The sequence below is a fragment of the Notamacropus eugenii genome, chromosome 5, assembly GCF_028372415.1.
Source record: "Notamacropus eugenii isolate mMacEug1 chromosome 5, mMacEug1.pri_v2, whole genome shotgun sequence".
NCBI lineage: Eukaryota > Metazoa > Chordata > Mammalia > Diprotodontia > Macropodidae > Notamacropus > Notamacropus eugenii.
The window spans coordinates 246,500,069-246,525,881 of NC_092876.1; the positions used below are offsets into that span (position 1 = coordinate 246,500,069).

General features: G+C 37.5%; 1 protein-coding gene and 1 pseudogene across 9 annotated transcripts in view; one reads left to right on the plus strand and one right to left on the minus strand.

The window, feature by feature from the left end:
* PDE1A (phosphodiesterase 1A) overlaps positions 1-25,813 on the minus strand; it is a 489,884-nt gene that overhangs the window by 25,458 nt on the left and 438,613 nt on the right. For 6 of the 9 annotated variants that reach the window (XM_072612567.1, XM_072612561.1, XM_072612565.1 and 3 more), the window contains one exon: positions 23,848-24,035. In XM_072612567.1, coding sequence (XP_072468668.1) covers positions 23,848-24,035 — 188 coding nt within the window. Of the gene's footprint in view, positions 1-5,505; positions 13,037-22,578; positions 23,527-23,847; positions 24,036-25,813 lie in introns of those variants that run through there. The other 3 variants (XM_072612569.1, XM_072612568.1, XM_072612570.1) reach the window with 3 other exon arrangements.
* LOC140505952 (solute carrier family 25 member 32 pseudogene) lies at positions 5,480-8,008 on the plus strand (annotated as a pseudogene).

Here is a 25,813-nt window from a genome sequence, read left to right on the forward strand (position 1 = left end):
AAAGAATAAGAGATACCTTTGGGACTATGTATAACAATTCAGTTTTGGAACAGGCCTTCCAGCAATAGTTCTAGTAGTGGTAGAGTGACTGAGAGGAGGTCGGGGAAAGGGAACTGTTTGTGGGAGGTGGGGGAGGGGATGAGGGGAGACAGAGACAGAGAGATGGAGAGAGAGAGAGAGAGAGAGAGAAAGAGAGAGAGAGAGATTTGACCCATAATTGCCCGCCCCTCACTTTAGCCTGAGCCAGGACATTTTGTCATTTTATAAAGACTTATCTAGCCATAGTGAGGTGCAAACATGTAGGTGGCAGAGACTGAGAAGTGCCATCAGAGGTTCTATGGTAGCCATGTCTGCAACCACAGTGCATGCTACCATAGTAGCACATGTATCTGGAATAAGAGACACAATAAGACACACTGCCTCCCCCTCTCTCTCAACCAAAAAAAAAAAAAAAAAAGGGTATGAAGGACTCAACAAGAGCACTGATCTTTGGAGCTCAGCAAAGAGCTATACCTATGGGGAACTTTATTCAGATTCCACAAAGAGTGAAAAGGCCTTCTAGTAACCAGGAGCTACAAGCTCATCCTTTGACCATATATCTTCTCTAAGTTTGAACCCACTCTCTGCATGAAACTTGTGTGCTCAAGGGAAGAGTTAACTCTTGGTTTGGAGGGAAGTTTCTACAACTATCCTTATTATGCCTACTTAATTAAAATATCTAAAGGCAGTGGATAAAGCACTGGGTTTGTAGTCAGGAAGACATGCGTTCAAATCTGAGCTTAGCACATTCATTAGATGTGTGACCTTGGGCAAGTTGCTTAACTTCTGTTTGCCTCAGTTTCTTCAACGATAAAAGGGGGATAATAATAGAACTCATCTTGCAGGGTTCTTGCAAGAATCAAATGAGATAAAATTTGTAAAAGTACTTAGGACAGCACGGGCACATAGTAGGAGCTATATAACTGCTTCTTTCCTTCCTCTTCCTCTTTCCAAAAACTACATCTGGCTGATAACAATGGGAAATACACAGGGGATAATGACTAAGAGTACTAGAAAATTCTACAACTTCTCAAGTTTCCAGAGAAACTCTAAGCTAGCAAGCATTTAAAATGCTTTCTATATATTAACTGATTGACTCCTCCCAACAACTTTTCAAGGCAGTGTAATTATTACCTTTGTGTGGCATATGAAGAAGTCAATGCACAAAGAGGGGAAGTGGCTTTTTCAGGAAGTATCTGCAGCACAATTTGAACTCATCTTCTGGACTCCCAGTCCGGTGCTCTATTCACTGAGATAGAATGAGCAGTAAGGAGCTACCCTCTGAGGATTCCAAGCTATGAGTATGAATTCCATTAGGGGGAGTGGTCTCATAGGGGGCACCACACAGGTATTGGGCAGCTAGGTGGCACAGTGAATACAATACCAGGCCTGCATTCCGGAAGACTCATCTTTCTGAGTTCAAATCTGGCCTCAGAAACTGAGGTGGGTGACCCTGAACAAATCACTTAATCCTGTTTGCCTCAGTTTCCTCATCTGTAAAATGAGCTGCAAAAGGAAACAGCAGACCATTCCAGTATCTTTTCCAAGAAAATCCCAAATGGAGTCATGAAGGGTTGGACATGACTGAAAAACAACTGAACAACAACACATAGAGATTGCTGGCCAATAAGAGAAAAAATAAGTGTGAAGATACAATAGATCTTCCTCCCAAAGATCTATGAGATGAGAGCATATAAAAGTAACACATCATCCAGATCTTAGTAATAATCCATTGTTGTTTGTGAAATGGTTTATAAGCATTTATAAATATTATAGCACAATTGTTCTTTTAAACAGGTATTGCAAATATTAATATCCTCATTTTACAGATGAGAAAAATAAGGACCAGAGTGGTTTAGTAACTTACTCAAGAGAAACTTAGAGGTCATTCAGTTGTTTCATTCTTTGTATTTGTGTCATCACCAGTACAACTCTTGGAATATTTTAGATGCTAATGTGAGCAAATCATGCAAGCAACAAGATACTGGACTAGGCATTTTTTTTCCCAATCCCCACGACTCTCAGATCTCTCTAAAACTGAAATTATGCATCAAAGATAAAGCAACTTCTACTGTTTTTGTGGCCAAAATTAGGTAAAACAAATCAACAACCCCAAAGCCTAGGAACTGATGCTCACTGACCCTGGATTCACTTGGCATCCTGCCCCCACATTCCAAGCTCCTGGCAGTGAGACTACACTAACAGACCCAAGATTTACATCAAATCCTACTTCTACAATCCAATCCACCCTCTCTCTTTCTAATGCTATAGAGACCCTGGCTCTGGGCTATGGAAGTTTCCTCTAGCCTCAACAGCCACCTTATCCAAGTCCTTCAGGAACAAAAGCTTGCTAGGTGCTAAAACCTGGAAGAAACAATACCTCAGGAAAGCAGCCTTTACTAGTGACAGGAAAAGTAGGCTCTGAAATGTTGGTGCCAGCAGGTTCTGAACTGCCTATGCTGGGTCAGAGAACTATGGGATAGAAAGAGTGGGTCAGGTCACCAGGACAGGTCAGTGCATGTGAGGAGCAGTGCAGCACTCTACCAAACTGGAGGGAAGAACACAGTATCTAGGTGGGACCAGTTTTGACCTCCCAAAAGTCAGTTGGGGCAGAGACCTAGACTGAAGAAATGTGAACTGCTCAATTGTGAACTGGGAAGAGGCTGGGATGCTTTGAGACCCAGTACCCAAGAAAACCACAATGAAGGGGGAGTCAGAAGTGAACAGTATGAAAAATGAGGGGGGTGGAAGAGAAGACTGAAAGTACCAAAGATTAAAAAAAGACGAAATTTTAGATACTATGAAAATAACCAGACAAACCAATAAGAAAACAGTAACAACAGAAGGAAATGCGGCCTTCAGATCTAATAAATGAGCTCAGGCATCTATGAATAAATATTGCCAAAAAACGGAAAATGATCCAACATTTGATGAGATTGAGGAACCCTTTGGAATTTGAGGAGAACAGAGAACTACAACATTCTATTCCTCAGCAGTTTAAAAGAGAAATCAGAATTAAGAGGAGAAATTTATGCCCTTCACAGGGAAAACAATGAACAGAGTAAAAAAAAGAACCTGTAATGGTCACCCCCACCAAAATTCATTCATGAGACATATATAGTCCTAATATCTAAACCAGGGAAGGATAAAATACAGACCAGTATCATTAACAAACACTGACTAAAATTTTAAACAAAATACTACCAAATAGATTACAATAATTTATCCAAGAAGACATTCATTAGGATCAAGTAGTATTTATACTAATTATGCAAAGATGGTTCAACATTAGAAAGACAATCAATAAAATAATATATTAAAAGCCATAATATCCAAAATCGCATGATCATCAACAGATGTAAAAAATAAAAAAGCCTTTGACAAAGTACCACATTTTTTTTAAATGCTAAAAACCCTACAAAGTATAGAGTATACAAGGATTTTTTTCCCCTAAAACCAAAAGCAAATTTCATATACAATGGGGATTCACTAGAACTTTTTCCAAAAATTTACAGGAGTGAAATAAGGATGTGCATTCCCTCACTGTTGATATAGCTCTGGAATTGCTAGCAGTAGCTAAAAGACAAGAGGAAGGAATTAAAATACTAAAGATAGGTATGGAGGAAATAAAATTATCCTTGTTTGTTGATGCTATGATGCTTTACTTGGAAAAATCCAGGGAACCACCAAGATTTTTAATTGTGAGACAAGTAATAGCTTCAACAACATAGCAGAAAATCCTCAAAAATCGACAACATAATAAAAATAAAACACAAGAAGTAATAATATAAAGGGAAATTCCATTGAAATAACTACAAAATGCATGACATACCTGGTGATTAATCTTCCAAAAGCACACAGAATACTTGTATAGATTAAGTTATAAAACTAAAGAATTAAAGGACAACTTAAATGGGTGGAAGATATTCAGTGCTCATGGCTAGGCTGTGCAAATATAATAAAAAATGACAATACTACTATGATTAATTTTTACTTTTGATGAAACACCAATCAAATTACTAAGCAGATACTATACAAACTTTGATAAAATAATAAAATTCATTTGGGAAAATGATATAGAATGTCAAGGGAAATGATTAAAAGAAGTAAGGACAAAGGGGGATGCCCCCAAACTATGTTATAAATCAGCAGTCATCAAAACCATCCAATATTGCTTAAAGAACATAGTCAGATCAATGGAACAGACTAGATAAAAAGGATTCAGAAACAATAAAATTCAATAACTCGGTGTTTGATAAAGAGGAAAACATAAGTTACTGAAAGAAAAAGTCCATATTTGATAAAAACTGCTGGGAAAACTGGGAAAAGAAATATGTCAGAAATTAGGCTTAGACCAACATCTCACACTCTATAATACATTCTAAATGGATACATTGCCTTAATGTAAAACCTCATACATACTATGAGAAAATCATACTGTTAAAAGAGAAATCATGTACTTCTCACAGCTTTGGTTAAGAGATGTATTCTTAACCAAGTCAGAGACAGAGGCAATTACAAAAGTTAACTGAAAACCTTCTGAAAAGACAACATTAATGCATCCAGGATAAGAAGGAAAGTGGTTAAGTTGGGGGAGGGGAGAATCTTTGCATCCAATTTCTCTGATAAAGTTTTGATATCCAAAATATAAAAATCATATATAAATAAACAACCAAATAAATAAATAAGGAAACACACATATACACAGTATGTATATGTATATATGTAAGCATATGTATACACATATGTATTCACATGCATACATACACATATAAACTAATAGCCATCTCCAATAGGTAAATGTTTAGAGGACATAAAACAGTCTTCAAAAGAAGGCCTGCAAAGTATTGACAAAAATGCTTCAAATCACTAATAATAAGAGAAATATGTCAAAGTCCTGAGATTTCACTTCACACTTTGCATGATACAAAATAACATCAGTGGTTGGAGGGGTGTAGCTAGATAATAACATTAATAGATTGTCAGTGGAACTGTGAAGTGGAAAGCGTTCTGGAATTAAGCAAATAAAAGTGACTTAAAGTGTCCATACCCTTTCAACCAGAGAATCTATTGCTGAGCTTATATCCCAAGGAAGCTACTGCATAAGGTAAAAAAGTCCCCACTAACTCCAAAATATTTTAGCACCACTTTTTGATAGTTATGAATTGAAAACAAAGTAGATGCCCATCAGCTGAGGAACAGCTAAGCAATTTATGGTATAAGAATGTAAAGAAATATATATTTGTAATATATATTATATAGATGTAAGAAAAAAGTTCCCCCAAACTTCCAAATATTTGTAATACCACCTTTTTGATAGCTGTGAATTGCAAACAGCAGATGCCCATCAGCTGAGGAATGGCTAAGCAGTTTGGGGTGGGTAAACGTAACGAATGTTACTGTGCTGTAAGAGGAGTTTGTGTAACGACAGAAGCGCGATTACACGAACTGACGCTAACAAGTAACCAGAGTCAAGCACAGTAACAATTTAGACGGTAACGACACGCCACAAAGTTAAAAGTCCATGGCAACATTGTAACGAAATGCCAGGCTCCAATGACCCAGGACCAAGTACGGCCAGGAAGCCCTCCGTGGACCGCGCGTTTCCACCCGTTTTCGGCAGCATCGGTTGTGCGGGCTCCTTCCGTGGTCGATCTACCCCGGCTCGTGACCCGCGCAGTTCCGTGATCCGATCCTGGCGACGACGACGGTCGCTACGATGCGGTGGCGGCGTCTCGTCTCGGTCCCGCGGCGCCCAGGCCGCGATGTCGGCGGCTCCCGACAAATTGGAGGCCCAGGGCCAGTCGAGGCCGGGCTCACCGCCCGAGAGCACCGTGTTCCGCCATGTGCGGTACGAGAACCTGGTGGCGGGCGTGAGTGGCGGCGTCCTCTCCAATCTGGTGCTGCATCCGCTGGACCTCGTGAAGATCCGCTTCGCCGTGAGTGACGGACTGGAGGTGAGACCCAAGTATAAAGGCATCGTGCACTGTTTGACCTCCATCTGGAAGATGGACGGCCTACGAGGCCTGTATCAAGGAGTGACCCCCAACGTGTGGGGCGCGGGTCTTTCTTGGGGACTCTACTTTTTCTTCTATAATGCCATTAAATCCTATAAGACGGAGGGGAGAAACGAACGGCTCCAGGCAACAGAATACCTGACTTCAGCCGCACAGGCTGGGGCCATGACGCTGTGTATAACAAACCCATTGTGGGTCACGAAGACGCGCCTGATGCTCCAGTATGACCACAGCCCCGCCGAGAGGCGCTACCATGGAACGGTAGACGCGGTGGTCAAGATCTACAAATCGGAAGGCGTGCGCGGACTGTACAAGGGCTTTGTGCCCGGGCTCTTGGGAACGTCCCACGGAGCCCTGCAGTTCATGGCGTACGAGATACTCAAAGTGAAATACAATAAATATATCAATCGATTGCCAGACGCACAGTTGAGCACGATGGAGTATGTATCGACTGCAGCGCTGTCGAAAATATTTGCTGTGTCCGCAACGTACCCCTATCAAGTAGTGAGAGCCCGGCTTCAGGATCAACACATTTATTATGACGGTGTGTTTCACGTAATCAAGAGGACGTGGAGCAAAGAAGGCATTCATGGATTTTACAAAGGAATCGTTCCTAATTTGATTACAGTGACTCCAGCCTGTTGTATTACTTTTGTAGTTTATGAAAATGTATCCCAATTTTTATTTGACCTTGGAGAAAGAAGGAGGAAAACTTAAAGAAGATGACGCAAAAATATCTCCTACCCCAAGCAGCCACATACACCTTAGTGCTCTAAGTACAAAACGTGGAAGAAACAGTAAACAGCGACCTTGCTCACGATTGAAATCCACCTCCGATGGTGGCAAGAAGTCAAAGAACTCATGAATTCTCTCACAAGTTTTTAGCTTTAGCTTTAGCTTTCTCATGTATCTATGTGACTTATCTGTCTGTGCCTAGAATAGCTGCCATCAAAACAATATTAAAATTGATATGAAGTCTATAGGTCAGTCAATTTGTCCATTTCATTATTCAAATAGAAACAGATTTTGCAATATTGGTGTAGCAGATTAGATGGATTTGCTTTTCTTGCTAAACTGAATTGTGTGGATTGGTTTTTAAAATCCACTTTTGTGCAATAGTAAGAAGTTGTCCTCCTTGTAAGAATATATGGTAGTATATATGTAATAGTTCACTTTATAGGAATGAGTTTAAATTTTAGAAAGTTTTCTGAAAAAAGTGCCCAGGTTCAAAGTACAGTATATGAGAATCAGTGGAGAGTGAAACAAGCATTCATTGGTGATATACTTTAGTCTTTTGGTGGAGAGATTTCGTATATTTCTCAAGATTGGGGAGTGGGTGGAATGGGTATCTATTGTAATAGAAATCTACCCTCCCCCCTTGAAAGTTTAATTTTGGATTCAAGTTTTCTGAATACTGGCATTGATTTTGAATGTTACCTTTGATTTTGCAAAATTCTTTATATTCCAAGATTAAGAGTGCCTCAATTTTTCATTTAACATGTACATATCATTTAGTAGAGGTGCTTAAAGAGTCCCTGTGCAGATTCAGAAGTGTTTGGGTTAAATGGCAGGTTGATCACATATAAATTGGAAACAATCCTCCCACTTAGGCTTGCAACTTTGGGATATCTGAATCTGAATCCTATTGGCTGGTCAAATTTGTATTTTAGATACAAGTTGCACCTATGCCCCCTATTACTGATATTATTTTTATGAGGCATTGCAGGAGCAGGTGAAATAAGAGGATCTTTCTTTTCCTTCTAAAAGTTGAAAAAGTATCATTTATCATAAATACCTATGATTTCTATTTCACTACCATCTGTCTGGTAAAGACATTACAATTTTCAAAGCCATATTTAGATGGTTCTTTGCAAATGGATCTATTTTTATATTTTGAGTGGTATTGTTTTCAAATAAAGATGAAATTATAAATAAAAATACTATTTATCATATGGGATGGTTTTCCCAGAATAATAGGGGAAGGGATATATGGGATACCATGGTGATGTAAGAAACAGAAAGCATCAAATGTCATTGGGAAATATTTTACGAAATAAAAAGAGAAAAAAAGTTAATTGCTTGATTGATCCAATACTATCCTCTTATTTTGCAAATGAGAAAAAACATTCCATTTAGTTATAGTATCCTCAAGTCAAGAAGCAAATGCTTTTCCAGGCACTGTGCTAAATGTTGGGGATACAAATAAGAGCAGAAAGACAGTTCGTAACTTCAAGGAGCTTATATTCTAATGAGGAAAAGATGACATGTAAAGGGAATTAGAAAAGTAAGGGGTTGGAGAAAGAAGACCTGAAAATCTTGGGCTCAGGGTCATAACAGAGAAAGGCTAGAGAGTCATGGGTACAGCCTGTAAATGAATGTAACTTGTTCCAAATCATGCTTAATGGAAGAATAAATGAGAGCCTAGCTTCATAAAATTGTAATGAGAAAATCAGGGAGACTCATCTTCCTGAACTCAAATCTGGCCTCAGACACTTAACTAGCTGTGTGACTGGACAAGTCACTTAATCCTGTTTACCTCAGTTCCTCATCCATAAAATGAGCTGGAGAAGGAAATGGCAAACCACTCCAGTATCTTTGCCAAGAAAACCTCAGTTAGCTTCATGAAGAGTCAGACACTAATAAAACAACTGAAAAACAAAAAACAAACAGGGAGATCATTTACTTCAACCCCTTGATTTTATAGATGGGGAGACAGGGGCCTTGAGAAAGGGGATTAATTACCCAAGGTCACAGCCATTACATGGCTGAACCAAGTTCTCTAATACTAAATCTATGGATCTTACCATGGCAATAAGATGTCTTACTTCATGTGACTTAAAACTGTAGAGACTATATTTAATCAATGATTTTAAAAAAATTGCTGTGCAATTGATTTCATTTTGGACATAGTTTAATAATAAATCCCATGCTTCCAGACAGTTTTCCACTTATGAATCAAAAGTACTTTCAAACTATTGAAAAAATAATAGGAATGGAGAGAGGACGGGAGAGGGAGGGTAATGGTGACCACTTTAAAGATTGTCTTGTTGAACATTTCCTTTGACTCCGCAATGTCACTACTAGACCTATATCCTATAAGATGAAAAAGGAAAATAACCCATATGTACAAGAATAATGATAGCAGCTCTTTGTAGTAGCAAAGGACTGAAATCTAAGGGGATACCTATATTGGGGAAAGGCTAGTAATGGACTACTATTGTGCCATAAGAAAAAATGAAAGGAATGCTTTCAGTGAAAACTGGGAAGACTTGTATGATGCAATTATGTGAGTGGAACAAGGAGATGATTTATCCAATAACAACAACACTGTTAAATGACTTTGAAAGACTTAGCAGTGGTGATCAATAACCAGCCATCACTCTAGAGAATTTCTAATTGAAGCATGCCATCCATCTCCTGATAGAAATGATATAGACTCAGGGTGTAAAATGAGACATTATTTTAGACATGACCAATGTGGGAATTTATTTTGCTTGGCTGTAACTATGTTACAAGGATTTTTATTTTCTTTCTCTTTTTTAATGGCAGGGTAGAGGGTAGGAGGTAAAGAAAATCAATTTTTATTCATTGAAAAAAATTGTTTTAAATACAGAATGGCTAGGCCAAAGCTCATTCATCTTTAATTCTCCTGTGAAGGAAGCAATTTTATTCATGACTTTTACACTAAGGGAAGACAGAAGACAGACAAGGGGTATAAACATAATTCAGATCAGTGGAGGGAGACTTCACTGGATGGAATCAAAATGAAATATTTGGGTTCACCTTGATGATGTGGTTTTCTAAAACTTTGAGGAGTTAGCAGTAGAACGTAAAACTGCAGTTTTTTTTTTTTAAATGACATTACTTTTATGTTCTCTAGGATTTGAGACCCAGAAGTAAAACAACTATTCCACATGATATATTGCATTGGCTATCATGATAAATAATTGATAAACTCAGTTATGATCACTATCTAGTGAACTGAGCCTCTTAAGAGCCCAAAGTAGGGTTTGCATTGATTTGTAAGCTCAGTAATTATACTTATTGATCAGATGAGAAAATATACCAGAAATCTTTCTACTGAAATATGCTTATAGATATAACCTGGGCATGATATGATAATAAGGTAAGTGCGGGAAAAAAAAACCAAGACGTGCACACACATACAGGCAAACACATATGCATACACACGACATTAGTGTTGTTCACTTTTTAACTAAATAGCTAGCTTGGGGAATACCTTATTGGAGGATGCTTTTGTTTTTCTTTTTCCAAAATTGCTTTAACCAAAGATATCTTCCAATTTTGACTTCAGAGTTGGAAAGCAACCTTTGATTTCACTTGGTTCAACTCCTCCATTTTACTTATGAAGAAACTAAGGCCAAGGAGTATAAAATAACCTACTTGCCCAATATTACACAGTGGTAGGATTAGGACTTAAATCCTGGGTTTTGGGTTTCCCATTGTATTATTATAGTATTTACTTTTTAAATTTTCCTGAGTTTTTAAATTATTAAAGCACATTTTCCCTCTAAATACAGATTACTATATAATTTTTATATAATAAAAATTCTGTCTTGGGATTTAGATTAAGTCTACTGTGTATAGTATAAATTTGTCCATTTTGCTCTGGGCTCACCCTGAATTAGCTGAACTCGATTGATTGGCCATATGTTACTCTTCAAATAATTATCTTTTGTTAAAACCATCTATTTCAAGCTTATGTTTCACAAAAGTTTAATTTTAGTGATATTCTTTTAAAATCTTTTTGTATAAAGCTCTCAGCCGCTTGGGAAACAGTTGACTTGTGTGGCTTGATAGGCTTTTGAAATGTAAAATCAGTAGACTCAAAGAAGTACAGAAATTCAGACCTAAAATAGACCTTGGCTTTCAACTAGTTCATCCCTTGTGTTTCACAAATGAGGAGACCATGTACTAGGGAGGGAGACTTCTTCATACAAAGTTAGTGGCAAAGTCTAGTCTCTTGTTATCATTCTAGTGCTGCTTTCTTTATAACTGTTTCAAGGTAGGAGTTAAAAAAATGAACTTTCCGGAAGAGTGCCAAAAAGATCAGTGCTTGGCCCAATACTATTTTATCAAAGACTAAGATAAAGGCATAAGCAGTTTACTTATTAAATTTTCAGATGGCACAGAGCTTGTTTAATGATGGGTTGGCCATGGATAATGATAGATAAAACAGAGGTATCAGACTTGAAAATGGAATGCAGCCTGAATCAGATTAAAATGTAATTTTGAGATGTTTAGCAAAATAAATAAAAATATAATGCAAGTATTAATTTGTGGTTTTCTAAATCAATTTGCTGAGGGTAGGATACTTTTCTATTTGAGTTTGACTTTACAGGGCTAGAAGACTGAACTAAAATGATTAAGATGAAATGTAATAAGGATAAATGTAAAGTCATAAAATTGGAATGAAAAAATCAACTTTACAAGTATATGAAGGAAAAATGTAGTAATTAGTTATCTTGAGAAGTTTTAGTTGCTATAAGGCTTTATATGAATTAATCATCAGTGTGGTAGCTGACCTTGATGCCCTGTTTTTTCTCATTGGAGGTGTTTGACAACATGGCTGAAATTGTCATGCTAAAAAGCATGGAAGCAAGTACATAACCTTGTTTCCCTCCAATGGTGACAGGGAAAGCTTGAGAGCAGGGTCTGTTATCCAGAACCTGAGCAAATATGCCATTTTGAAATTGACAACAATACTTGCCAGGCCTAGAGGCCTGTGGGCTACCCGAGTCTTCCCTTACCTCTATCGGAGGTCTTCGGTTGGCCAAACCGGATGCTCGTATGAGAGAAAGGACGTTCCAGAGTCGAACAAGGGTTGAGCTTTATTTTAGGGTCTAGTTACAAGTGCAGGGGAATTCTTCCTTAGGAGGGAGCGAAGAATCTCCCAAGGAGGCAAAGATCTTACAATAAGAGATTGGAAGTAGAAGTGTAAGTGGGGAGAGAGGGGGAGGGGAGAGAAGAAAGAGGGAAAGCGGAGCCTTGTCCTGTCCGCTCCGCTACCCTCCGCCCAAGAGGAGCTTTCAGGCTTTCCTGATCCTACTTAAGTTCTCCAGGCGTATAGTTTGCATCTGAATACCGTCCTGTTAGGTAACAATAGTGTGCCCAGATCCGGGACAATCTCGAGGGCGGGGAGAGCTCTCTCCCATCACGTCTCTCACAGGAAGAGGCGGAAATACACGAGATAGCTCGGTTCACCTCGATTCCCAGTCGTTTCCTGGGGGTCCTCGTGAGAACTCTAAGATTTAGAAGTTCCCACCTTTACCCACCCGAGACTGTCCACATGGAATTGAGCTTCCATCCCCAGCAAATACTGATGAACTTCTCCAGGCAACCACATTTTGACATAATTTTCCATAAGCCTTCATGACTGACAGATCAAAGAACTTTAGAAAAGACAATCTGTGTGCTCAGCAATCTCAAATAAAGTTCTATTTTCCAATCCTCCCCTCTCCCCAGTTAGGTTCTGCTGTTAAGATTATCCTTATGTCCAAGCACCAATTCTTCATTGATAGACAAAATACAAATGTATAGAAACAGGAGGTAAATCGCCTTACATGCAGTTTGCTTTTTTCCCATTAAGTAGTCCTTTCTTCCTTGCAACTGGCCTTTAGATTCTTAGCACTAACTAGGCAAATGAAGACTGAGATTATTTGGATGTTTACACAAACTTGCCAGCTAACATATTACTTTTTTCCCCTAATAAAATACTCTTCAGAAGTAATTCAAATGATAAAAAGAAAATTGCTTTATTTCTAAGTTTAAAAAAATCCTCAAAGCGGTCAGTCCTCTGGTACAGGTATAGAAAATCACCTAATTTTGCAGATGGCAAAGCTGGAAAGTGAAAGTAGAATTTTCCTGGGCCATGTATTGATTTAATTCATGATATTCTTGAACTGTTTTTCACATTTCTTTTCCTCTCAATATATTTTCATTCTCTGTTCCCAATCCTTCTGTATTAAAAAAAAAGCAGCTATCCAGTCTTATCATTATCCTCATTGATATCATCATTACATTATAAATCTTGCAAGACTAAGACTAGCTTTTTTTGATATTCCATATGTTATTTTTTAAACTTTAATATATTTGTTTTCAATTTTCAAGTCACTTCCATAAGTTTCAAATTTTCTCCCTCTCCCTCTCCCCTTTTTCCCAGAGATGGCATACAATTTTATATGACTTCTACACATGCATTCTTATTAAACACATTTTCACGTTAGTCATGTTGCATAGAAGAATTAAAATGAATAGGAGAAACCATGAGAAAAACCAAACCAAAACATAACACAAGAGAAAATAGTCTGCTTCATTCTGCATTCTGATTCCACACAGTTCTTTCTCTGGATATGGATGACATTTTGCCTCAAGAGTCCTTTGGGAATGTTTTGGGTCTTTGCAGTTGCTGTGAAGGGCTAAGTCTATCAGAGACAGTCCTCGCACCCTGTGGCTGTGTTTAATATTTTCCTGGTTCTGCTCATTTCACTCAGCATCAGTTCATATATACACCTTTCCAGGATTTTCTGAAGTCTGACTGTTCATCATTTCTTATAGCACAACAGTATTCCCTTACATTCATATACCACAACTTGTTCAGCCATTCCCCAATTGATGGACATTCCCTCTTTTTCCAGTTCTTGGCCACCACAAAAAGATCTGCAATAAATATTTTTGTACATGTGGGACCTTTTCCCATTTTTATGATCTCTTTGGGATATAGCCCTAGAAGTGATATTGCTGGGTCAAAGGGTAGACACATTTTTGTAGTTTTTTGAGCATAATGCCAAATTGCTCTCCAGAATGATTGGATCAGCTCACAGCTCCAACAACAATGAATTAGTGTTCCAACTCTCCCACATCTTCTCCAGCATTTATCATCTTCCTTTTTTGTCATGTTAGCCAATCTGATAGGTGTGATGTGAAACCTCAGAGTTATTTTGATTTGCATCTCTCTAATCAATAGTGATTTAGAGCATTTTTTCATATGACTATAGATAGCTTTAATTTCTTCCTCTGAAAACTGCCTGTTCATATCCTTTGACCATTTATCAATTGAGGTAAGACTAACTTTTAAGGATATTATATTTTCTCTGTAAAATCTGTATAAAAAACAGTATTTTAAATGATTGAAATCCCAATCTGAGTACGACCTTATATTCTGATACAATGGAGAGAAAGATGTCTGCAGTATTCCCTTCTATTCACATATAAAGTTAATTAAAAATTATTTTTTTAATTCTTAATTTTTACAAGCAAAGAGACAGTTGTTTTTGGTCAGTTTTTAAATCTTCCATAGAATCATTATTAAAATGTAATTTAAGCATTCTTATAGGAGTCTTATTTGTAATTTCTATGATATAGTTTCCAGATTGTTGTTTGTTTTGGTTTTCTTAGTTCACAGAAAGATGACCCTTCAATAACTTTTCTTTGTATTAATTTTCAAAACTACTCAGATGGTATTTTAAACAAGTACCATAGAATCAAGTATAGAATCAATTCATTGTCTTACATTTCTCATTCATTTACTGGAAAAAGGAAACAAAATATTTTTCCTTATTTCTCTTAATTTATTATCTACTTGATTAAATTATTCCAAATCCTCACTGTATAATATCTGCATTATATTTACTCCCCTCAAAAGTTTCTAAAACACATATGGAGAATTTTTTTCCCACAGTAAAACAACCAATAAAACATTCTACCATTTCAAGTGTCATCACTGTCATTCTCCATTGGTATCACTGTCACCTTTTGAAATATACTTAAGATAGAATAATCTTTATTAAAATTACACCAAGGTGAATGACAGAAGATTATCAGGACTTCAGGATATTAATTAAACATTAAGGCTCCAAATTAGAACCCCATATGTTTGATCATTATGGTAATAGCCTGTTAAGTGGATTCCTTAGAGGCCTTAAAAACATACCACTAATCCAAGAGTAGGGAAAGACTGAAGACCCTTAGGCTATGTAGTATTGAACTCCAGGGCCATCAATTATATAAGACTTGGCTTCTTAAGTGAAAGAGAATGATTCCATTCAATGAGCTTTATGTTAACGAACTCCTGGAACCACCCTCTAAGTATATTGTGTGTAAACACATTTCTTAGTAACGTGGGACCTTTTCAAGGAAAAAAATGCTGTTTTCTTAGTTATGCTATTTGCTGTAAATTGGGGTCAGGAATCTTCAAAACCTTGAGGCCACATGTGACCTTCTAGGTCCTTGGGTGCGGCCTTTTGACTGAGTTCAAGTTTTACAGAACAAATCCTTTTATTAAGGGAATTTGTTCTGTGAAGTTTGGATTTAAGTCAAAAGGCTGCACTTGAGGACTTAAAGAGCCACATGTGGCTTTGAGGCCACAGGTTCCCCATTCCTGCTCTAAATCAACGTTTTTACCTTAACCATTTGTTTGTGGTTCAAAATGTTCTACAATTCAAAAGGAAATGAATTGATGAAGCCCTTATATTATCTGCTCATGATGGGTTCATTCATTCAAAAATATTTATTGAATATTTACTATATATAACATGTTTCCTGCCTCTATGGAATTTACATTCTCATAGGGGATGTCATATGTACATGGGTAACTATGAGACAAGATAGAATGAAAAAAGACCCCCCCCAAAAACCCCACAATACCCTGTTATTGGAGACAGAGAAGCAGAGAGACAGAGACAGCATATCACCTTTTGCCTAGACTATCATTATAGCTTTCTAATTGGTTTTCCGCCTCATTTTTCAGTCTAATCTATTCTCAACCAAGTTGCCAAAGGGAGGGAGGGAGAGTAAGAGAAACAGAGAGAGAGAGAGAGAAAGAGAGAGAGAGAGAGAGAAAAAGAGAGAGAGAAAGAGAGAGAGAGAGAGAGAGATTGAGATTGAGATCACGTCTATCTTGGGGGAGTAACCCCTGAATTTCACTTCTACCAACATGGCAACACTTATAGTCAGTTGATTTCTCACTTTCACTAGGTCAATGTCATTGATTGGTCATTGAGATGATATGAAAAGTCCACCATCTCACTCTGGAAGACTTACTATTAACCTTAGGAGGGTCGGTTAAGTCTACACAGGAAAGCATTAGGATGGATAGTACACTTTTGGTACCACCCAGGGAAGCATAGTAGCCAAAACATTAGAGTGGGAGAGAGGATTTACCCAGGAAGTTCATCCAGCATTTTATATTAATGCTAAAAGCATGTTATATTGATGGTGCTTAATCCTTTTTGTTCTAAGAACCATCTAGTAATTTTACTGTTATTTCAAAGTGAACAGTTGTTATAGAGTAAGCTAAAGGCCTGGGGAGAGCTTGACACTACTCAAAGAGGATGCCTCTATGGCATGCCTAAATTGAGATTACAGGGATTTCAGTTAGAATCTGCCAAGAGACCCAAGTCTTAATCCTCAAGGCATGCTAATATGCCCACTAGCTCTCATCCTCTATATCTCCTCCCTTTCTCAGTGAAATATCTTTAACACTACTCTCTTTGGGTTCTCCACCTGCCTGTATGACTGTTTCTTCTCAGTCTTATTTGCTGAATTTTCATATCATGACACCTAACATAGGGGGTACGCAAGGCTCTATCCTACGCCCACTTTTATGTTGATGATTTAATTAATCCCCATGGGTTTAATTATCATCTCTATGAAGATGTCTTCTAAATCTGCATATCCAGCCTGATTTCTCTCCTAAGCTCCAGTTCTACAATATGAAGTACCCTGTTGGACATTTTGAACTGGATGGCTCATAGGCATCTCACACTCAACATGTTCAAAATAATAAAAAAACCCTCTTTTGAACTCTCTTATTTTTCTCAAAGGCACAACTGTCTTTCTAATTTACCCAGTTTTGCAACCTCATTATTATCCTCAGCTCCTTAAACTCACAGGACATATCTGAATGATTGCCAGGTTCCTACTCTCATCACATTTCTTGCACTAGCTCCTGTCTCTTTACTCATCCATTTACTATCCACATCACCTTTTACCTGGACTATCATTACAACTTCCTAATTGATTTCCATGCCTCATTTTTCACTCCAATCCATCCTCAACCAAGTTGCCAAAGTGATTTTTTCTCAACAACAGGTCTGACATATCATCTCTTTCCAATAAAGTATGGTAACTCTCCATTAAGTTTAAGATCAAAAATAAAACCTCTGATTAGCATCTAAAGCCTTGTGAAGTCTGCCCACAACCTAGCTTTTCAGCTCACACGATACTCCTTTTCATGTACTCAAAGGTCCAGGTCAAAAGCCTTCTTGCATTCTACCTTCTCATCTCCATGTCTTTGATATATCTATCCTGGATACCTAAAATGTGCTCCCTTCCTCACCTGTATCTTTAAGAATCCTTAGTTTCCTTTAAGACTTAGTTCAAGCATTACATGAAGCCTTTTCTACTCCCCCCAACTGTCAGTCAGTGCCCCCTCTAATTATACATGTATTTGGGATATACAAATATACATAACATATACATATGTATGTATGTATATGTGGTTGGGTTCTGTGTGGCAGAGGAAATCCCATACCTTTGAAGTAAGTCTATAAGTATTCTAATAAAGCTCTCTGTGAGATGGCATGACATTTACAGAGCAGGCATACCAGACCTATAAAGCTGTCTCAAACAAAGTAATTTTTCAGTCATAGTATTCTGTTATAAAACAAGAGAGTATTAACTGGGAATTCTGACCCTGTATGTGAGGGGGAACAGAGGCTCTCACATCCGAAGCCAAGATTCTTCACCAACAATCAACTACTATTGATTGCTCTGTCTGGCGTGGGTCCCCAAATAGGTGACATGTTTAGAGGTCACCATGGTTGCATGAGATAAAATTAGAGCAGTGATGGAGGAGACCTCTCTCCACAAGGGGTATGGGAAACTTGACTATGGGGTAGTGGTGGTAATCCAAGGCAAGAGGGGATGAACTTCTCCAGGATTCCAAGGATGATTAATATGTGATTTGTGGCCTTTTTCCAGCCCTAGGCAAAACCCAAATTATTGTAGGAAGGAAAACACACTTTATTCCACCCCCCACCCTCCCCATGTAGGTATCCTTTAGTTGGGCTCATTATGGCTCTGATAACTACACCCCATCACAACACTGTAAAACTCTGTTGTAATGTCTTTTGGCCAACTGCCCAGTTTTGGCTTGGTTCCTGTGGAAGTAATTGGCTCATATAAGACTCTTCCTTCTAAGAGTTTTCATGAAGCTAATTAATGATGTTCAATGGGGCATGTTTGTCAGTAGCCATTACAATGATTAGAAATGTTCAGCCTTTTTCAATGCATTAAGTTCCTGAGATTCCTTTACAAGATGGGTGCTATGGTGCTTCTTGGTAAAGAATTTTGGAACTTGAAAAATATTAAATTATTTTTATTATTATTTACATTTTTATTAATTAAAATATTAAAATTAAATTATTGAAAGGTTACCAGAAATTTTCTCCCTACCCTTAGAAAGTAGTTTAAGTCTTTTCCTATAGCTACCTCCAAAGAATGGACTGGCAAACAGGCCTCTCTATTGTTCACTCTTCACTCTGGTGATGTTCCACCTCCAAAGACCATGCCTTTGAGGTTCTAAGGCAGTCAATGAAGTACCACTTAATTGGTACTCTATTGAAGTCCCCACTCTGGAATCTTGATGTTGTGATGGATAGCACATTATATTTAGTCAAATCCAGACCCTTAGCCTCATGCTTCACTCTCTTGATCTTTTTGCCTGGCTTTCACAAATGTACATACATTCCTGATTGTCTCCTTTCCCCTTTTTCACTTCCTACTTTGAGAACTGTAATCAGATCAATAGTTATCATTGCTTCTGGACAAGAATTTGTCAGTTACCCTCTAGTTGTGTCTCTCTGACTTTTCGGACCAAAATGCTCTTTCCTAGCTACACCTTTCCTATCTGTATTGTCTGTTTTAGAATGTAAGTTCCTCAAGGCCAGGGACGACCTTTATTTCATATATATTCATCCTCAGTATCTTGCACATAGTAAGCACTTAATGTCTTTTTTATTCATTCATTTGTCTTCATGAGAATGATCAGAGGGTGCTATAAGAAGATACTATTTAACTTGTTTGCAAAAGTCTATTCTGAAATAAATAGATTCTCTGACTAGCCAACCAGAACCCATTTTGTTTTGACACTGAAAATATCTCTAAATTGTCTTTATTTACTTTCTTGACACATAAGTCATGTATATTTAAGAGGATTGAATCTTTGGTGACACAGATCTGGTAGTTGGTGAATCATTATCGAATATGGAAGTAGCTAGAGAGGGAAATGGTTATCTAATTAAACTATATAACAATATCTAGTTATACTTGTTTCTTTTGGCCTGGACTTTTTATTTCATTTGGTCTAAGGAGCTCCCTATATCAATGCAGATGGACACTTGCTCTGAAATTTGTCTTCTTAAAGGTTTTCTTGGAGCACAGAGAAGTTACGGGACTTGTCCAAGGTCACACAACCAGCATGCATCAGGTGTTTTACTATAGTTATATTACAGTACTTTTTAGCACTTTGTGTCCAAGGAAGAACAAAATTTAATTCAATTTAATTCCCTTCTACCAAACTTATTTATTAAGTTCCAATTGTGTGTAAAGAAAGTACTATTTTAGGCACTGGGGGCAATGAAAGAGTCTTTGTAGGCAAGAAGTTTGCAGTTCTCTGGGGGTGGGGAGGTAAGAATGAAGATATGAGATAAAAGTTGGAAACAGATAAATCCAAATTAATTAGGGAAAGAAAGAACACTAACAAGGAGGGGGGGACTGGAAAAAGGCTTTTCAAAGGAGATTGTTCTTGAGATGAGCACTAAAGGGAGCTGGGCATTCTAAGAGACAGAGGCAGAGAAGGGACATATTCTAGTCCTGGAGGACAGCTTCTGAGGAGCCATGGAGGCAAGGGATGGAATACTCAATTCATATAATAGCACGTATGTCAGTTTGGCTGGAATGTCAGGTATGTGAAAATATCACAATGTGAAATAGATCTGCTATGGTAGCCTCTAGCTCAAGGGTGTATGTTAATTGTTTAACAACTGGATATTTCACAAAACAATAAAAATCATATGATTAAATCAACAGATGCAGAAAAAGCTCTTGATAAAATACAATACCCATTCCTATTAAAAGCGCCAAAAAGAATTGGAATAAATTGGACCTTTCTTAAAATAATAAAAAACATTTATGTAAAACCATGAGCAAGCACTATCTATAATAGGGATAAACATGAAGCCTTCCCAGGGGTACCCCAGGTCAGGGGTAAAGCAAGGATATCCATCCATTACCACCATCATTATTCAATATTGTATTAGAAATGTTAGCTATAATAATAAGAAAAGAAAAACAAATATGAGAAATAAAAATAGGCAATGAGGAAACAAAACTATCACAGTTTTTAGATATGATGGTATACTTAGAGAACCCTAGAGAATCAATTGAAAAGCTAGTTGAAACAATTAACAACTTAATCAGGATACAAAATAAACTCACATAAATCATAAGCATTTCTATATATTATCAGTTAAGCCTTAATCACTGAATGGGTGCTGCCTCAATTAAACTTAGACCTGTTATGACCTTAGCTTGAAAAGTCCAAGGTCCCCCACTGCATCCTGGGCTCTCTCCAGTTGTCCTGACCCATATTTGACTACTGAACCCAGATGGCTCCAGAGAAGAAAGTGAGGTTGATGAGTTCAGACAGCTTTTCCTCACTTAAAGCCAATTCACCTAACATATCACGTCATCATCTCCATGATGTCATAGACCTCTTTGAAAAGGACAGAAAATAACCTCTATGAGTAGAGAAGGAGCTGTCCACTAAGGACCAAACTTTCAGTTGGACAACATGGCTAACATTACCAACAAAGCCCAGCAGAAAGAGATAAAAAGAGAAATCCCTTTTAAAATAACTGATAATAATATGAAATACATGGGAGTCTACCTGTCAAGACAAACCCAGGGACTATATGAACAAAATTGCAAAACACTTTTCACACAAATAAAGACAGATCTAAATAACTGGAGAAATATCACTCGTGTGTGGACCAAGCCAATATAATAAAAATGACCATTCTTCCTAAGTTAATTTACTTATTCAGTGCCATGCCATTAAGCTATGAAGGAATTATTTTATAGAGGTAGAAAATTCAATTGGAAAACAAAAGATCAAGAATATCATGGGAATCAATGAAAAAAAATGTGAAGGAAGGCAACCTAGCAGTACCAGACTTCAAACCATGTTACAATTAATCATTAAAAACAATCATCAAATCATCAAAACAACCTGGTATTGGTTAGCAAATAGGAGGATGGATCAGTGGAATCGACTGGCTACACAATACACAGTAATGAATGACCACAGTAATCAAGAGTTTGATAAACTCAAAGAGTCAAGCTTTTGGGGCAAGAACTCACCATTTGACAGAAATTGTTGGGAAGGCTGTAAAATAGTTTGGTAAAAACTAGACAAGACCAAGATCTCACAATGCATACCAAAATAAGATCAAAATAAGTAAATGAGTTAAATACAAAAGGTCATTTCACAAATAAATTAAGGGAGCATGGAAAAACATTGCCTATTAAATCTATGGAAAAGGGAAGATTTTATAATGAAACAAGAGGCAGAGAGGATCATAGGAAGTAAAATGGATAATTTTGATTATATAACAACAAAAAGTTTTTGCAGAAACAAAATCAGTACAGCCAAGATTAGAAAGAAAACAGGAAACTGGGGGAAATAAGTTTCTGTGACAAACTCCTGATTTCATCCATTTGGTAGCAGATAAAGGAGTTGGTGCAGCGCTAGTTCCTACATGTGAAAGTAAAAGTAGAATCAAACGAACATAAATTTACCATAAGAATGGTAAAGTGCACAGACACACACACACACATACATACATATGTATGTGTATACATGAGCCCTTGCTCATAGAAGAATCACAGAATTAATTTCATCAATAGGTCAGTTGATAAGTAAGAAGAAGAGGACTATTCAAAGATGATTTGTATTTGGTTTTTATATAAGAACTTGCTTCCTGCATATCACTGTATGTACCTTATAATGAGGTAGTTAGAACCCAAGGTGCCTTGGAGCCAGCTTATACCAGCTCATAGGCTCTGGTTGTTCAATTTTCAACTTTTACACCTCAGAAAAGGGCAAATACTACAAATCAGGGCTTGATTTATGGTCTTGTTCATTTTTGCAGGTTATCAAACATTTTCCAGTATACCACTGGTTGGAACTTAACCAGTTCCTGGGTATTGACTTTTGAGTTCTTTATTTTTTAAAATTTGTAATGCCTTCTGTTTTTACATACTTTTGTTCCCTTTGGAGAATAGTTAAAGCATCACAAAACTTTTTGATAATGTAAGCATTGTTATTGTCTAGAATCAACTAGAATAATAGCTAAAAATTGTTTTTATTAGAAATATTTCTATTAAAATTTGCTAGGAAAATGTTCTTCCTGAGAGAATACCATGACCTCTTGAAAGTTAAAATAGTATTGACCCAAAGAACAATGGAGAGTTACATAAATACTGTCATTAGACCATGGCACTTGTTAATGACTTGGATACAAGTCAAGTTTTCCATTAATTCTAGCAGTTTCTTGGCTTGTTCTTCATAATTTGTTTTTACTACTGTTACCATATTCATGCCAGTAGATATAAAGGGGCAAAATATAGCACCTAGGAAAAGTGTGATTGGAGAAGTAAATGAGCCATTCACATAATAAGAACATGAGCTAATAAATGGATAGCCTGAGTGAAGCATCTTTCTTAGTGTAAAATTCAGTGACACAGGGGAAAGGATTCATTCAATATGTTCAATATTAATAGATCATCTGTAGATCACTTGGGGAGGATATGAGCAAGAATCATGCAGGATGAGAAGAGGGTGAATAGATTGTGATCTCTACTGTTGGAGGAAAGAGCCATACCAGTGAGGTCACAGATCCATCGCAGACTGGATGTATAAACACATGAAAGTGATTTGAGAAAGATCTGTACAAGTATAAGATGCCATGACTTGATTAACTCCATCCCCTAGGTTTTTGGAATGGTGATGAATTGGATAATAATAAATATGTCAGACAATGCAGAAGCTAGGTTTTTTGCACTACAGTTTCCAGATATATTCCCAAAATCAGGAGATAAGTGGTCAGCCAAACAAGTGATTTGGGTAAAGCAATTAGAAACATGTCAGTCTCTTATGGTATGTGATACAAGAAATTCTTATTTCAAATGCAAAGAACAAGCCAGTCATGGAACAATAGAGCCTGGAAGGACCCCAGCCAAGTCTTGATCCAGTCCTCATTCTTCAAGTCTAGTGTTTTTTCTTCTTATTAAAAGACGCTTAGAAGTACCTTCAAAGCAACACAGGTATTATTGGTTCTGTTTCAAGTATGTTCTTTCCTGCACAGTCTGGATTTATACATGGCACCTAATAAACAGAACAATTTTTCACTCACAAAACAGCCAAACTATCCAAGGGAGAAAAAGGGGGGAGAGGGTAATAGTGTAGGAAGAGTGAGTGAGTGTGTGTGTATGTGTGTGTGTATGTGTGTGTGTGTGTGTGTGTGAGAGAGAGAGAGAGAGAGAGAGAGAGAGAGAGAGAGAGAGAGAGAGAGAGAGAGAGAGAGAGATAACTATTTAGTCCTAAAGAATATGAACATGTTATGACAGAGACAATAAAATGGGAAATAATCTAAAGTACTGAGGTGAGGCATCACTATGGAAAAATGGTAAATGTATTCATGAATACCTTGTGCTGCTAACTCTTTCCACCTCTCTTTGTTCTGTTGAATGATGTCCACCAAGTTGTTCTTAAAGCTCTTCAGGTCCACTGTTGCAAGAGAATAGTCTGAAGAATTAGATTTATCACATATGTTGCTTTTAACAGTTGGCCTTTTTAGAGCATCCCCAATACTTAAACATCCAGTGTTAGGTGAGCTACAAAAGAAAAGAAAATTTGTTCAAAAATTTATTTAAAATCTGACAAGATTTCTTTCACCTCTCTCCCTGCCCATTCTATGTGAAACAGACAGTAGGATATGTGAAGAAGAAACCAGGAGTCATTATTTACTGGCAACCAGGTGATGTATAGAATGCCTGATCTGGAGTCAGGAAGATTCATCTTCCTCAATTCAATTCTGGCCTAGTTGTATGACCCTGGGCAAGTCATTTAACCTTGTTTGCCTTGGTTTCCTCATCTATAAAATGAGCTGGAGAAGGAAATGGAAAACCACTCTAGTATCTTTACCAAGGCAACCCCAAATGGGATCATGAAGAGTTGGACAGGACCTAGACTCCTTAACAACAACTCTCTGTGTATATATTGTTCCTCTTCACAAGGTAGTTGGTACAGAAAACAGGGCCACTATTGTTAGATTCCCTTTCCTTCCTCAAAGGTTAGATTCCTTTTCCCTTCCTATACTCCAGCAGCTACATATTCCAGGGCCCTCAGGGGTAGTCTAAACCTAAGAAGGTGTTGACTTTACAGGTGAAACAATTTTAGAAACTCAATCATAATTGGCCCAGAGCTGAACTCAGTGATGAAGGCCACTAAGCACAGTAGCACTAATCATATTTGGAGAAAGGAGAGGTTCAAAGTGTCATGCTGATGGTGGCCTCATTCATGAACCATACAAGGTCCAAAACCTACAATTCATTTCAACAAGCATTTGCTAACTATGCGTCAGGCATTGTCTGAGATGCTAAGGGCTACAGAGACAATAGATAAATCTTTCCTTGCTCACAATGAGCTTACGTTGTAGTGTAGGGACTTATTATGATGGCAGATAATATCTCAGAGTTGAAACCTAGTATGGAAGCCAACTCCATACTTGGACTGGAAATTTCTTTATAGTATTTCTGATAAGCATTCCCTTTGAAAACTTTTAGTTGTAGGGATCTTGCAACTCCCAGAATCAATTGATTTCACTTTTGGATAGCTCTAAGTATTTTGAATTTTTTTCTGTATGTTAACTCTAGATGATTTTTACTTTCTTGGTGACAAGAAGAATAAGTCGATATCCTCTTCTACATGACAGTGTTTGAACAGTGATTCATGCTGAATCAAGCTCACCCCGATCTTCCCTTATCTCACCTAAATGTTCCTAATTTCCTTCCTTCCTCCTCTGGATGCATTTAATTTGTCATTGACCTTTCTAAAATATGTTCCCCCAAATTAAAGCAGGACACCAGATAGGATTTGATCAGGGCAGAGGACTGTAGGACTTGTTTGGATAAAGCATCAGTCCATCTGTATCATTAGGGGAATACTGAATGAGTCCGTGAGCTGTGAAGTGAATATTCAAACACTTCAGATTATGACAGTGTGCATAAATGATCATTTAAATGCTGTTTCATTAAAATGGGCAGCTAGACAGCACAGTAGATTAAGTGTTAGGTCTGGAGTCAGGAAGACTCATCTTCCTGAGTTCAAATTCAGCCGGAGACACTTATTAGCTGTGTGACCCTGGGTAGGTCACTTAACCCAGTTTGCTTCAGTTTCATCTTCTGTAAAATGAGCGGGAAAATAAAATGGCAAAACATTCCAATGTCTTTGCCAAGAAAATCCCAAAAGGGGTCACAAAATGTTGGACACAACTGAACAACATCACTAAAAATGAGTTTGCCAATGGAGCATCAGTTTGGAATTCTGGATGAGTTCCTAGATGAATATGCAGAAATATACAAAACTCACACACCATCTCCCTACTCCTTAC